General features: G+C 36.7%; 1 protein-coding gene across 4 annotated transcripts in view; it reads right to left on the bottom strand.

Annotated features, from left to right (window-relative positions):
- The window catches only part of USP28 (ubiquitin specific peptidase 28), a 70,356-nt gene that overhangs the window by 44,935 nt on the left and 11,990 nt on the right, over positions 1-13,431 (bottom strand). For all 4 annotated transcript variants that reach the window (XM_072611067.1, XM_072611069.1, XM_072611070.1 and 1 more), the window contains exons 2-3: positions 8,500-8,577; positions 7,804-7,936 (exon numbers count right to left, since the gene is read on the bottom strand). In XM_072611067.1, the coding sequence (XP_072467168.1) occupies positions 7,804-7,936; positions 8,500-8,577 (211 nt within the window). The remainder of the gene's footprint in view (positions 1-7,803; positions 7,937-8,499; positions 8,578-13,431) is intronic.

Raw genomic sequence — 13,431 nt, 5'->3', positions numbered from 1 at the left:
TACACAGTATCAGCAACTCTGTCTGATGATCAACTATTAATGACTCAGCTCTTCTGAGCCACACAATGATCTAAGAGGAGAACAAAGGACTCAAGAAGGAAAATGCTATCTATCCAGGTGAAATAAAAAACTGATGGACACTGAATACAGATCAAAGCATATTTTTTTACTTAATTCGTTTTCATGGTTTTTTCTTTTGATCTACTTCTTCTTTTACAATTTTGATTAATATGCAAATATGTTTTACATGATAGCATATATACATAACTGATATCAGACTGCCTACCATTTCACAAGGGGGAGGGGAGAGCGGGAGAAAAAAATGGAACTCAAAATCCTGTAAAAATGAATACTAAAAATTTTCTTGACATGTAATTAGGGAAAAAATACTATTAAAAATAAATAGGAGACTACAATAATATATATATGCATATATATATATTTATACACACACACATACATACACACACATCACATATTATGACCATGTGGGATTTATACCAAGAATGCAGGGATGATTTAACATAAAGAAAATTATTAATATAATTGATTATATCAATAAAAAAATAACAAAACATATGATTACATCAATAAATGCAAAAAAGCTTTTGACAAAATACAACACTCATTCCTATTAAAAACACTTGAAAGGACAGGTGTAAATGGATTTTACCTTAAAAAGGTAAGAAGTATCTACCTAAAACCATCAAAAAGCACTCTTTGTAATGGGGATAAGCTAGAAGCCTTACCAATAATTTTATGATCAGGAGTGAAACAAGGATACCCATTATTACCAGTGCTATTGAATACTGTATTAGAAATGCTAGCAGTAGCAATAAGAAGAAAAATAAATCAAAGGAATCAGAATGGGCAATGTCTTTGCAGAAAATGTGATGATAAACTTGGAAAATCCTAGAGACTCAACTAAATAGCTAGCTGAAACAATAATTTTAGCTAAGTAGCAGGTAACAAAATAAACTCACATGCATCAACATCATCATTTCAATATATCACCAAAAAAACCTTGCAAAGAGATAAGGAAGAGAGATAATCCATTTAAAATAACCGTTTACTGCATAAAATAACTAGGAGTATATCTGCCAACACAAACCCAGGAACTACATGAACAAAATTTGTAAAACACTTCTTATACAAATAAAGTTAGATTTAAATAACTGGAGAAATATTAGTTGTTCATGGGTGGGCAGAGCTAATGTAATAAAAATGGCAATTCCATGTAAACTAACCTATTTATTCAATATCATCCCATTAAATGGCCCAAAAATTATTTTATCGCGCTAGAAAAAATGACAAAATTCATTTGGAAGAACAAAAGGTTAAGAATATCCAAGGAATTAATGAAAAAATGCAAAAGGAAGTTTAGCAGTATCAACTTTATTATAAGGCAGTAATTATCAAAATTATTTGGTACTGGCTAAGAAATAGAAAGTTAGATCAGTGGAATAAAGCAGACATAAAATACATAATAATAAATGGCTATAGTAACTTTGTATTTGACAAATGTAAAGATTTAAGCTTTTGGGATAAGAATTCACTGATCGGTAAAAATTGCTGGTAAAATTGGAAAGTAGTAGGGGAAAAATTGGGTACAGAACAGTATCTTACACTATTTACCAAGATAAGGTCAAAATGGATACATGACTGAGATCTAAAGGGAGAAAGAAGTAAATAAGAAGAAAATGAAACCTAATACCTATCAAACTTATGGATAGGATAAGAATTTATGAATAAACAAGAAACAGAATTGTGAGATATAAAATGGATAATTTTAATTACATTAAATTAAAAAGATTTTATACAAATAAAACCAATGTTGCCAAGATTGGAAGGAAAGCAGAAAATTGGGGAAAAAGTTATAGTTTCTCAGATAAAATTTTCGTATCTCAAATATATAGAGAATCATGTCAAATTTATAAGAATATAAGTCATTCTCCAACTGATAAACAATCCAAGGATATGAAAAGGCAGTTTTTCAATGAAGAAATCAAAGCTATATATAATCATATTGCAAAAAATGCTCTAAATTATTATTGATTAGTGAAATACAAATTAAAACAACTTTGATATATCTCATACATATCAGATTGGCTAAAATGAAAGAAGGGGAAAAGATCAAAGTTGGAAGGGATATGGGAAAACTAGGACACTAATAACACTGTTGGTGGAACTATGAACTGGTCATTCACTCTGGAGAGCAATCTGGAATTATGCTCAAAGAGTTATAAAACCACAGATACCCTGTGACCTAGCAATACCACTACTAGGTCTGTTTCCCAAGTTAATCAAGGAAAAAAGAAAAAAACACCTATGTTTTAAAATATTTCTAGCAGCTCTCTTTGTGATGGCAAAGAACTGGAAATTGATGGGATAACCATTATATATAGTAACAGCAATGCTGTTTGATGAACAACTGCAAATGACTAAGTTATTCTGAGTATTATACTCAAATCAACAAAGACCTATGAAAGAAGATGCTATCTACCTCTAGAGAAAGAAATGATAAATAGCAGTATGCAAAGTATGGTTTTATGTGTGTGTGTGTGTGTGTGTGTGTGTGTGTGTGTTGTGTGTGTTGTGTGTGTGTGAGAGAGAGAGAGAGAGAGAAATGATGGTCTTTTCTGGTGCAGGTGGGGAGGGAGGGAGATAGTTCAGAACTTAAAATGTAACAAAAATTAACTTTTTCAAAACCACAAATACTTTTTAAAACTTCAGATACAGATTAAAAACTGACCTTTTGTGCCACACCTGTCCCCCAAATTTGGCTAACCTTTTACTTGCTCCCTGTGCCAAAAATACTATTCCCTTATTACTTTTAAAGAGGCCTATTCACTGAATGGGCATCACCTCACTCTAAGTGACCAGGCCTTAGAGGAAAAAGGCCAAGGTCTCCCACTGCATCCTGGGCCCATCTCCAGTCATTCTGATGAATATCTGGTCACTGGATCCAGATGGCTCAGGAGGAGAAAGTGAGGCTGGTGACCTTGCATAGCCCTCCCTCACTCAAAACAAAGTCAAGTGAAAGTCATGTCATCATTTCTCTGATGTCATAGTCTACGTTTTGGTTTTCTCACCTGCAAAATGGAGTTAATAACAGTTACACTACCCGTACCTCAGAGAGTCACTAAAAGGAACAATGGGTACATATGTATACTTATATTAGATAAATATAAATACATATATATTTGTTGTTGAGTTTGACTCTCCATGACCCAATTTGGCGTTTTCTTAGCAAAGATGCTGGAGTGGTTTGCCATTTCCTTCTCTGGTTCATTACACATATAAGGAACTGAGGTAAACAGGGTTGTGACTTGCCCAGAGTCATAAAGCTAGTAAGTGTCTGAGGCCAGATTTAAACTCAGGTCCTCCTGACTGCAAACTTATCTATCCACTGTGCCACCTACCAGCTCATATGTATGTAATATGAAGTATTTTATGAAGAGCTACATAAATGTCAACTATCATTACTCCTCCACTTAAAATCTAAACCTGAAGTTTGAATTCAGTCAAAGGGCTGCACCTGAGGATCTAGAGGGCCACATGTGCCCTCAAGGCTGCAGGTTCCCCACTCCTGACTTACCATTTGCAACTTTCTTCACTCTTCCCCAGTGGTGTCCAAAACTTTTACCCTTGCATAAGCAAGATAACACAAATAATCTTGGCTCATATATTTTTCAAATACAATTGAGAATTTATTGCAGTACTGATAACAACAAATAATATATAAAATAATCACCATATCATTTTGTCACTGGATCACAGATTTAGGAGATGGAAAGAAACCTTGATCATCTTCATTTTACAGTTAAAAAATTGAGACCCAGAGAGGTAAGTGTCTTGCCCAAAGAAGTGAGGCAGGGTAGTATGTAGAAGAGCTAGGATTTGAATCCAAGTTCTCTGACTCTAAATCCAACACTTTCCATTGAATTATGCTACATCTCAAACGCAAAGGAAAAAACACAATGTAAGTAGGCAGGCCCCGCAAAGTTAAGCCTCTCAAATGCACTCAGATATGCTGAGGCTCCAGTAAGGCCTAAACCTCCTGGAGATCTTGCTTTTTCAGAAAGGAGATGTAAGACTCAGTCCAATTTTCCCAAAGGAAAGTTCTGGGCCTCTCTCCCAGTGGGGTACCGGAAAAGATATTCTCCCCTTCTACCATTCCCTACTAGTTGGAGCAAATTTGAAATTTGCTATCCTAGTCTTGCTTTCATTGATTTTGACAGGAACTTTGCTTTCATTGAAAAAAGGGAGCTTTACTTGAAAATAGACAATAATTCTGATCATTGCTTCATATCTTCTACTACCACTTCCCTTTAAATCTTAAAAGCCTATAGTTTAGAAAATTTTGTTCTAGCCCAGTCCAACTTTTCCATTTATCTAAAGTCTACCTTTTATTCAAGGATCAGCTCAAGTCCAATTTCCTCCAGAAAACCATCCCTCCTTCTTCTATACTCTTGAAACATTAACTACACCACTCATACAGGGTCATTAGTCTATTCTACATTTTTATGGACATGCCAATCTCCCTACCTAGGTTGTAAGTAGAGCTGTGCTTCAGAGGATATTCATTCATTCGACAAATATTTAAGTTATGTATTAAGTCTACTACTCTAACCAACAGATCTGGGATGGGGAAAGGGAAGTAGAGGGTGGTGAAGGAGAGAGATAAAAAGAAGTATAACAGATTACTTCTCAAGGGATCAATCTAGTTTAGGGAAAAAAGCCATACACATGACAAAAAGAAAATACAAGACAACAGTACCAGATCTTACCGATATTTAAGTCCAGGCTTATATGCTACCTTCTCTGCAGCTAAAATTAACTTCTCCTTTTGCTTAATACTCATAATATTTTCAGAGAATCTCAGAATTGGAAGAAACCTCAAAGATCATCTTGACCAATACACATTAAATCTCTTCTACAAAATCCTCAACAAGTAGCTATCCAGGCTCTGCTTTAAGACCCCCAATAAGAGGGAAGCCCCTTGGGGTAATGACCTGTCAACATGTTTTCCTTTAAATCAAGCCTAAATTTGACTCCCTGAAACATTAACCTACTGCTGCTTGTTAAGCCCTCTAGATCCAAGCCCCTCTCTCCCCCAAAAAATACAATTCCTGTCTCATGACAACCCTTTAAATTCCTGAAAACAGTTGTCCTAAAGTCAGGGGGCCCTCTCTACCCTAATCATCTCCAGAAGAACCATCACCACTTCCATTTTACTGAACAAAAACAACTGCTGCAAACTAACCACAGAAAAATTCTCATGGTAAGTGAGAAACTTCCCATCCTGCAAAAGAATGCTAGGACAACATCAGCTCCCACCCAACAGCCTTGTCTATCTCTGCAGGACAACTGAGAGTCTTCTTTCCCTACAAAATTGTAGGCTTCTTGTGAACAGGGATCAAGCTTTTTGTCTTTCCTTTCTCCTCATACCAAGAACTCTACTGATGGCAAACACCAGATGGCCTTCTGTTTCATTAGATTGGCATTAGGGTTACAAAGTCCAAAACCATAGGTTCAATTTCTCTTTCAAATACAGGATCCAACTTTCATACTGACTACTGGACATCTCAATCTAGATATGTCTATCATAGCACCTCAAGTTCAGTTTGTACAAAGCACAATTCATCTCTCCTACAAGACAAATTCACTGTTTTGACTTGAATGAAGCATTTCTTAAGTACTTACTATGCCCTAAGTGCTAGGGATACAAATAGAATAGTCAAATGGCCTCTGCTCTCCAGGAGCTCCTATTCTACTAGAGATGACACATAGAAGGTTTCAGCTGGAAAACGGAGTCTGAATGCAAATAGAAACATACTATTTTTTAGGTCCCATGATCTTCAGGGGGTAGTGGCCAATCAGAGAGCAGTGCTTCTTTCTTCAATGCCAAACTCTATCAGTTTTTCACGTTGAATGATTTGATAGAACCAAGCCTGGATTCTGATAAGACCTTTCCTTTCTGGGTGGCAGCGGCAGTGGTTATAGTGCCAGCAGCAGTGGCCAGCCTGCTTGCTTTCCAGGACTTCCTCCTATCTGCCAATAACACTATAATTTACCCAGACACCAAACTGCAAACCTCATCTTCAACTCTTCCTTCTCCCTTAATTCCTGTACCTATTCACTTACCAGATCTTGCCAATTCTACCTTTGGTGTCTTAGATCTGTGCCTTTCTATTCCCACTACTACTACCTCAGTGCCCACCTAGGTGACAACAGCCTAAATGATATTCTTTCCTCTAGCCTCCCCCCTCCACCACCCTCCCCAGAAATTCACCCTTTATACCAACGCCAGATTAATTTTCCTTATTATCAAGAACTAGATCCTCTGCTAGAAACCCTTCAATGGTTCTTTACTACATACCAAACAAAGTCCTCCTTATCCTGTGTCTTCATCTTGACATCATGTCTCTCTATAACCTGGCACCCCAATATATTTCTAATTTTACCTCGTATTCCTCTTTTCTTTGAGCCACACTTGAGCCAAAAAGGCCTATTCACTGTCCCTGGTACAGTGAAAATGATGCTGGATTTGGAGTCAGAAGACCTCAGTTCAAATACCAGCTATGTCATTTACTACCTGCATGATGATAGGTAAGTCACTTAGCCTCGCTAAGCCTCAGTTTCCTCATCTGCAAAATGAAGGAGATGGATTAGATGACCTCTAAGGTCCCCTCCAGATCTAGATCTATGATCCTAAATACAGCATCTTCCCATTTCTATGCTATCAGTCATGCTATTTTTTCTCTATTTTTTTTCTATTTTCTCTATTACTTCTATCTTTTTAATTCCCACCCATCTTTTAATATCCAATCCCAATGTTATTTTTTCTAGGGAGCCTTCCCTAAACTCTCCAATTAGAAATGACTTTTCCTTCCTTTGACCTTATAGAGTACTTTATACCTATCATATGCTCTGATTACATTCTCTTCTGCAGTTATTATATAGTATTGCATAGTTGAATATCTAATGTTTCCCCCTAGCTAGACCTGGTTACTGCTTTAAGACGAACTATGTCTCAGCTACCTTTGTATCTCTCTCCCAAAATCTAGCAGCAATTTGCACATAAATGTTTGATGAATGAATAAATGAATTAAATGAGTAGGAATTAGATTGGGAGGATACTCTAGTCTGGGATGAACAGCATATGCAAAATATAGAGGAAGAAATGATCATGCACAGTTGGGGTTCAACTGGCTAGAATAAAGCTTTCGTGAAGAGAAATAGCAGAATGAATGAATTACAAAGTATTTATTAAAGACATGGTTCAGCCAGATAGCAGAGGGTTAGAATGCCAAGTTATCTAATACCTGATGGTATTTAATGGAAATAAAATAATAATTCACTCATTCTAATTATTTAACATATAGTCAAGTTCAAAATGTGTATAATATCTGAACTTCACTTTTCAATTAAACTGTTATTTTAGAACTGTTTGGGCTTTTTAAAGATTACGTCCCTATGAGAATAATACTTGCCATCTATGAAAGTTCCTCGGCAGTTCAACTTGCCTTTCAACAATTAGACAACAGTACTTTGTTCCCTTAGGAGATGAGCATCACCCTAATATTTACACTGACTTAATAGAAATACTGATAGTTGGATAATGAATAATATAAGCTAAAGTTGATTTTAGCTAAGACCCTCAAAAGAAGTTAACTTATACAAAGTGCTATTGACCATCCTACTCAGTTCTTTTAGAACAATTATGCTTCACAAAGGACTCAACCCACAAATCCCTTAATTTCTGCTAGCACAGACAAGAACATAACCAGATCTACCTACTTGTTGGTACTACTTTGTTGGCAGCACTCCCTTCTCCTTCCGATGGTTCTGCAGCAATGGTGTCTTGGCTTGGTTCTTTAACCCTTTCATCAGTGAGAAGGCTTACTGCTTGGGTTATATCACCATTACTAGCCTAGAAAAGAAATGGGAATCTCTGTAGTAAAGCATCAGAGTCAAGGACAGACTGGTCAAAGAACTGTCTGGTTAGCAAGTTCTTATTATTCTAAGTCAATTATCTTCCTTAGGTTCAACAGAAGGGAAAAAGGTAAGCCAAAGAACCTAACATATATAGATGTGGTTGCTTATAACACACTAAATAGCTACTTCAATTCCAATATAGAATACTTACAGCCACAGCGGGAAACTTTCTGAAATGAGGCAGCAAGTGGAAGGGCAGAGATATGAGAGGAATGATGTTGGGCAAGTGCCAGGTGCTTTGGAGAAGGCAGCATAGGTTAAGTAGCCACACACTGATTGCCCAAAGTGGTGTTGGGGCTGGGTAGGAGTAGTGTCTTCAATGATTTCCTGACAGAATTTTTTCTGTGTGAAAGTGCTAAACAGCAAACAGATTACCACCCTCTCCCTTCCTTAACAGATTGTTGCCAATTTAATTTCTACATAGTTCTGCTGATAAAATTAAAATACGGACAATGACTTCTCTAAATGTCTTTGCTTAAAAAGACTCTTCAAACTAACCTTCAAAGCTTCATGAAGAAAGGAGGGGTCTTGGATTCCAGTGATTTCCCTCAGTTGATTTAATAGCATTTGGCAGCTCTATATTTGGGGGGAAAAAGAGCAATGTCAGAATAGGGGCAAACCTGAATAAACTTCAAAAATTGCAATAATATAATTTGAGTGAATCAACTTGTTAAGAGAAAGCAGAAAGATACTTACTGTCCAATCAGACCTACCACAAAAACCCAAAATATAAATTGATTCTTCTAACAGTTTACTAATGAATCAAGATATTGGGCACTAACTGGTAAGAAATACATGCAAACAATACAACTGAAAATATATTTAAGAGTCATATTCAGTCATAAAAGTATTAGAGTGGGAAAGAAATGCAAAAATCAACTAGTTTAGCTCCAGTTTAGAGGTAAGGAAACTGAGGCCACAGAGGTAAAGTGACTTGCAAAGGTCAGAGAGCTATTAAGAGATAGAAGAAGAACCCTAGCCCTGATGAAGCTTAAAGTGCTCAGGTACTTCTTGATCCAATAAGCACCAACATGAAGACATATAAGGAGTCCAAGGAATGTGCATGGGTATGAGGATGTGCTATTTTAAACTTGGCTGAGCATACCATTTGGTTGTGTGTCATTTTTCATTTGTAAGCTTCCAAATGTGCTATCAGTTACAGACACAACCAATAACTGCTTAAAATTAGAGTGCTAGCTGCTTAAGAGTAAAAAGATAAAGATAAAACTATTTCTGAATTCCAAATAACCCAATTAAAAAAAACAAACTAAGGAATTCCCTCCCTCTCATCAGCAAACTGCCAGCCAGCAAACAATTTAATTATTCCAAGTCAACAACAAGACTTGTTTAGAATCCTTTTCAGTCATTCAGTAAATAAAGATTTATTAAGGGCCTACTATGTGCCGGGCACTATGTTAAGTGAAGAAGATACAAAGGAAAGCAAAAACCAGTCCCACTGTTAAGAAAATTGCATTCTCATAGAGGAGACTACATGCAATATACAGGGTAAATTGTAAATAATCGCAGAAGGAAGGAACTAGAATTAGGAACAGGGAGAGGCTTTTTTTCAGAAACTGGGATTTTAGCTGAGACTTAAAGGAAGCCAGGAGCTGTAGATGAGGAGGGAGAACAATCTAGGCATGGGGAACATTCAGTGAAGAAGTAATGGAGATAAGCATCCTGGGTGAGGAACATTAATGAGGATATCAGTGAATCTCAAGAAACAAAGCACAGTAAAGTATAAGAAGACTGGAATGGTAGAAAGGGGCCAGATTATGAAGTACTTTAAAAAGCAACCAGAAGATTTTATACTTGATCTTAAAGTTAATGAGGAGGCCTTGTAGTTTACTGAATAGGAGTGTGACATGGTCATACCTGTTTTTTAGGAAGATCAACAGCAAGTAGAGAGGGGGAGGCTGAAGATTAGCGAGTTATGGTAATAGAGAGGGTAATACGCTTAGAGAAGCCAGGATGAAGAAGGATCACTTGTATATGGAGAGGAGTTTGTCGCAGCAAAGAGAAGGGACAGAGGTGAATGAGGAGACAGCGACAGAAAACATCTGATTGATATGAGATGCAGAGAAAAGGAAAACAAGAGAGCTCTTCATGAATGGCCCCAATTTTTCAATGAAATATGAGTCAAGGTCTTCATCTGAGAGGGTAGGGAGAAGGAGAGTCATGAGAACTAGTTTTTTTGCAGAAAGAGGAATCACAAAACACCCCTTAACAAGGTTAAATTTGCCAGCTTGACTTAGGGAACAAGGATCTTTAGTATAACTGTCAAGGGATTTCCAAACTAGCCCAGTGAGAGGATAAACCGTTTGTACTGCTTACCCTGAAATGAGAAATCCAGTAGGTGAGACAAATTTTACCAAACCAGAAGATTAAAAGTTATAGTAAGACTAATTTCACAGTTAGTTTGTATCTACTGCTATTTGTACAGATGAGATTCCAATACTTACTATAAAAGTATCACACAACTAGAAATAACTTTGTTTGACAGAGCAGCCTGATGTCCTAATCAACATGTCTATCAATGACTCTAGACAATGACAACAACCTTATAGTTGTCAGTGACGCTGACAACCTTTTGCTCTGGTTACAGACTAGAAATGAAACCACATGCTGTTGAGACTAGCAGTATTAGCAGTTGCATGATTCATGTAATACTAAAAAGGAGCCATTGCCTAAGTACTAGAAGAGTGCCTAGAGAATCCCCAGATTTAGCATGGGTAGAAGTTGAAAAGCACGAGCCAGTGTCGTCAGTGATGTATTCATTAACTTATTAATTTGTCCTAATATCATTTACGCTATATTATCCTCATAGAGGTTTCATAAAGAGCTTTCAAAAGACTAAATTTGAATTTCTCAACCTAATTAAAGTCAATCTGTATACATTTTGAAAATTTAAATGACACAAAACCAAAAGATAACTTTAAAAATTTTTATAAAAAGAAAACTATGTCAACTAAAAAAAACTTGATGCTCTAATTTGCTGAAACAGAAGAAAATAAAAGGATTTCTACAATCAGCAACAAAAAAATAATCCAACTCTCTAAATTATGCAAATACTTATTTGTATATCTGGTCCCCCTATTAAAAATTCTCTTTTTTGAGCCAATATGGAGTAGCAGAAAGAAGTTCCCAAGTGAGTTCCCCATCCAAAATTGCTCTAAAGAGATCTAGAAGATGCACTTAACTGAATCATAATTGGAATTCCAAGGGAAAAAAAAATCAGTGGGTCATTTGTCCAGTCAGATCAGCACAGGGAGACAGAGAGGTCTGCGGATATGTGGGATAGGGCTGAATAATTCCAGCACCCCAGGACCATGCCCAAGTACAAGATGAAAATACAACCTAACTCAGGATATGGGAAGTGACAACTTTCTTGTCCACGACCCAGTTCCCAGTTACAGATCCAAGTTAAACTGAGGAAGGGACCTGCACTCAGATGTGAGGAGCTAAGCAGGGAGGAAGCCAAGAAGCAAGAAGCAACAGTATGGCTCAGACCTTGGAAGCCAAACAGTATCTGAGTTCCAGCTTCCAGGCCAAGGTCTAGTATTCTAGTATAGACCAAAGGGAAATCTACAATCATTCTAAATCAGTAGAGCTTTCCAACTGGCTGAAAGAGGTAAAGTCCAGCAGCAATCTACTGGTGCTCAGACCCAAACAGGAACTTTCAGAGCTCAGATGAAGGGGGCAGCAATCAGATTTTGCCCTAAATCAAACCACTTTGGAACACTGAAAGCTTGAAGGCCCCGAGCCTGAACTGATCCCTGAGAGCCTGGAATAACACAACACATAAAACCTCAACAAAGCAGCAACAGGACCAGCTCAAATCTTTCCTCCAGAAGTGCACAGAGCCTGGTCCTAACAAAGTCCAAAGTCAGGAAAGAGGCTGGAAGAATGAGCAAAAAAAAATATCATGATAAAGAATTATGAAGATGACAGGGGGGCTCAAGACACAAACCAAGAAGAGAGTGACTCCAAAATGTCTAAAAGCAAAACCTCAAAGAAAAATGAAGTTTAAATACATGTCCATTTAGAATTCCTAAAAGAAATGGGGGGAGAGTTTTTTAAAAAGAGCTAAGAATGATTTTAAAAACCAAATGAGTACACTACAAAGAAAAATATTGGAAAAGAAAGAATTCTGGAAGAAAGACTCTGAAAGGGAATTAATACCTTGGCACAAGAGGTACAAAACTTTGATCAAGCAACAAACTCCCTGAAAATTAGAATGGGTCAAACAAAAACCAATAACTACAAGAAAACAAAAAAAAAAATATTGAAGCAAAATCAAAAGATTAAAAAAGAAAGAAAAATGTTAAGGTATCCCCTAAGAAAAATAAGTGACCTGGAAATTAAGGATCCTTGGACTACTTGAAAGCCATAACCAAAAAAAGGCCAAAATATTATATTTCTAGAAATCATCAAAGAAAACTGCTCAGTTCCCTTAGAATAAAATGAAAGGGTAGAAACTGAAAGAACATACTGATCATTCCTGAAAGAAAATCCAAGAAAGAAACTCCTAAGAATATTATAGCCAAAATCCTGAGCTTCCAGGTTAAAGAAAAAAAATGCTTCAAGCAGTTACAAAGGAAGAATTCAAGTCCTGAGGATCCATAGTTAGAATCACACACAATTTAGCAGCCAGCATTGTATAGAAGCAAAGAGTTTAGAATCTATTACAGAAGGCTTACAACCAAGAATAACTAATTCAGCAAAACTAAGTATAATCATAAAGGGGGTAAATGGACTTTTAATGAAACTGAGGATTTCCAAGCATTCCTGATGAAATTACCTTAGCTGCACATAAAGTTTAAAGTTCAAAGAAAGGAGTTTAGAGAAACATATAAAGGTAAACATGAACAAAAAAATGATGGACTAAACAAGGATAAAATGCTTACATTCTAACATTGGGAGATGTTATATATGTCCCCTCTAAACTTTATCATCATCAGGGGTCCTAGAGGGAGTCCAATTAGATAGAAAGTCTGGGAGTAGTTATGTCTTGATGATCTTTAAAGAGGAATAAGAGGGGAAGGGGAGATTGGCGAGAGGGGAAAGGTTAGAAGTCTATACAAACAGAAAAGAAGGGGGGGAGTGGCTGCCACTTGAGCTTCATTCTCAACTGAACAAGTCAAAGAAGATAATAAACATACACATTTGAATACAGAATTATATATAAAACACGTATTTTATACATGGATACAGGGAAATAGGAGAGAAAGGGGAGAAGGTAGAATTAGAGGGAAGGTAGATTGAAGGAGTTAGTCCCAAGCAAAACAAACTCCAAATAAGGACATACAAAAATATGGCTGTTTTTCACCTCACATCTAACAGACTGACTAGACAAAAAAGGAAAATTACAAATGTTGAAGGGGATGTGGGAAAACTGGGACACCAATGCACTGATGGTGGAGTTATGAA

This window comes from Notamacropus eugenii, chromosome 5 (assembly GCF_028372415.1).
Source record: "Notamacropus eugenii isolate mMacEug1 chromosome 5, mMacEug1.pri_v2, whole genome shotgun sequence".
Taxonomy (NCBI): domain Eukaryota; kingdom Metazoa; phylum Chordata; class Mammalia; order Diprotodontia; family Macropodidae; genus Notamacropus; species Notamacropus eugenii.
The sequence above is the reverse complement of the archived record's forward strand: the minus strand, read 5'-3'. Positions and strand labels throughout refer to the sequence as shown.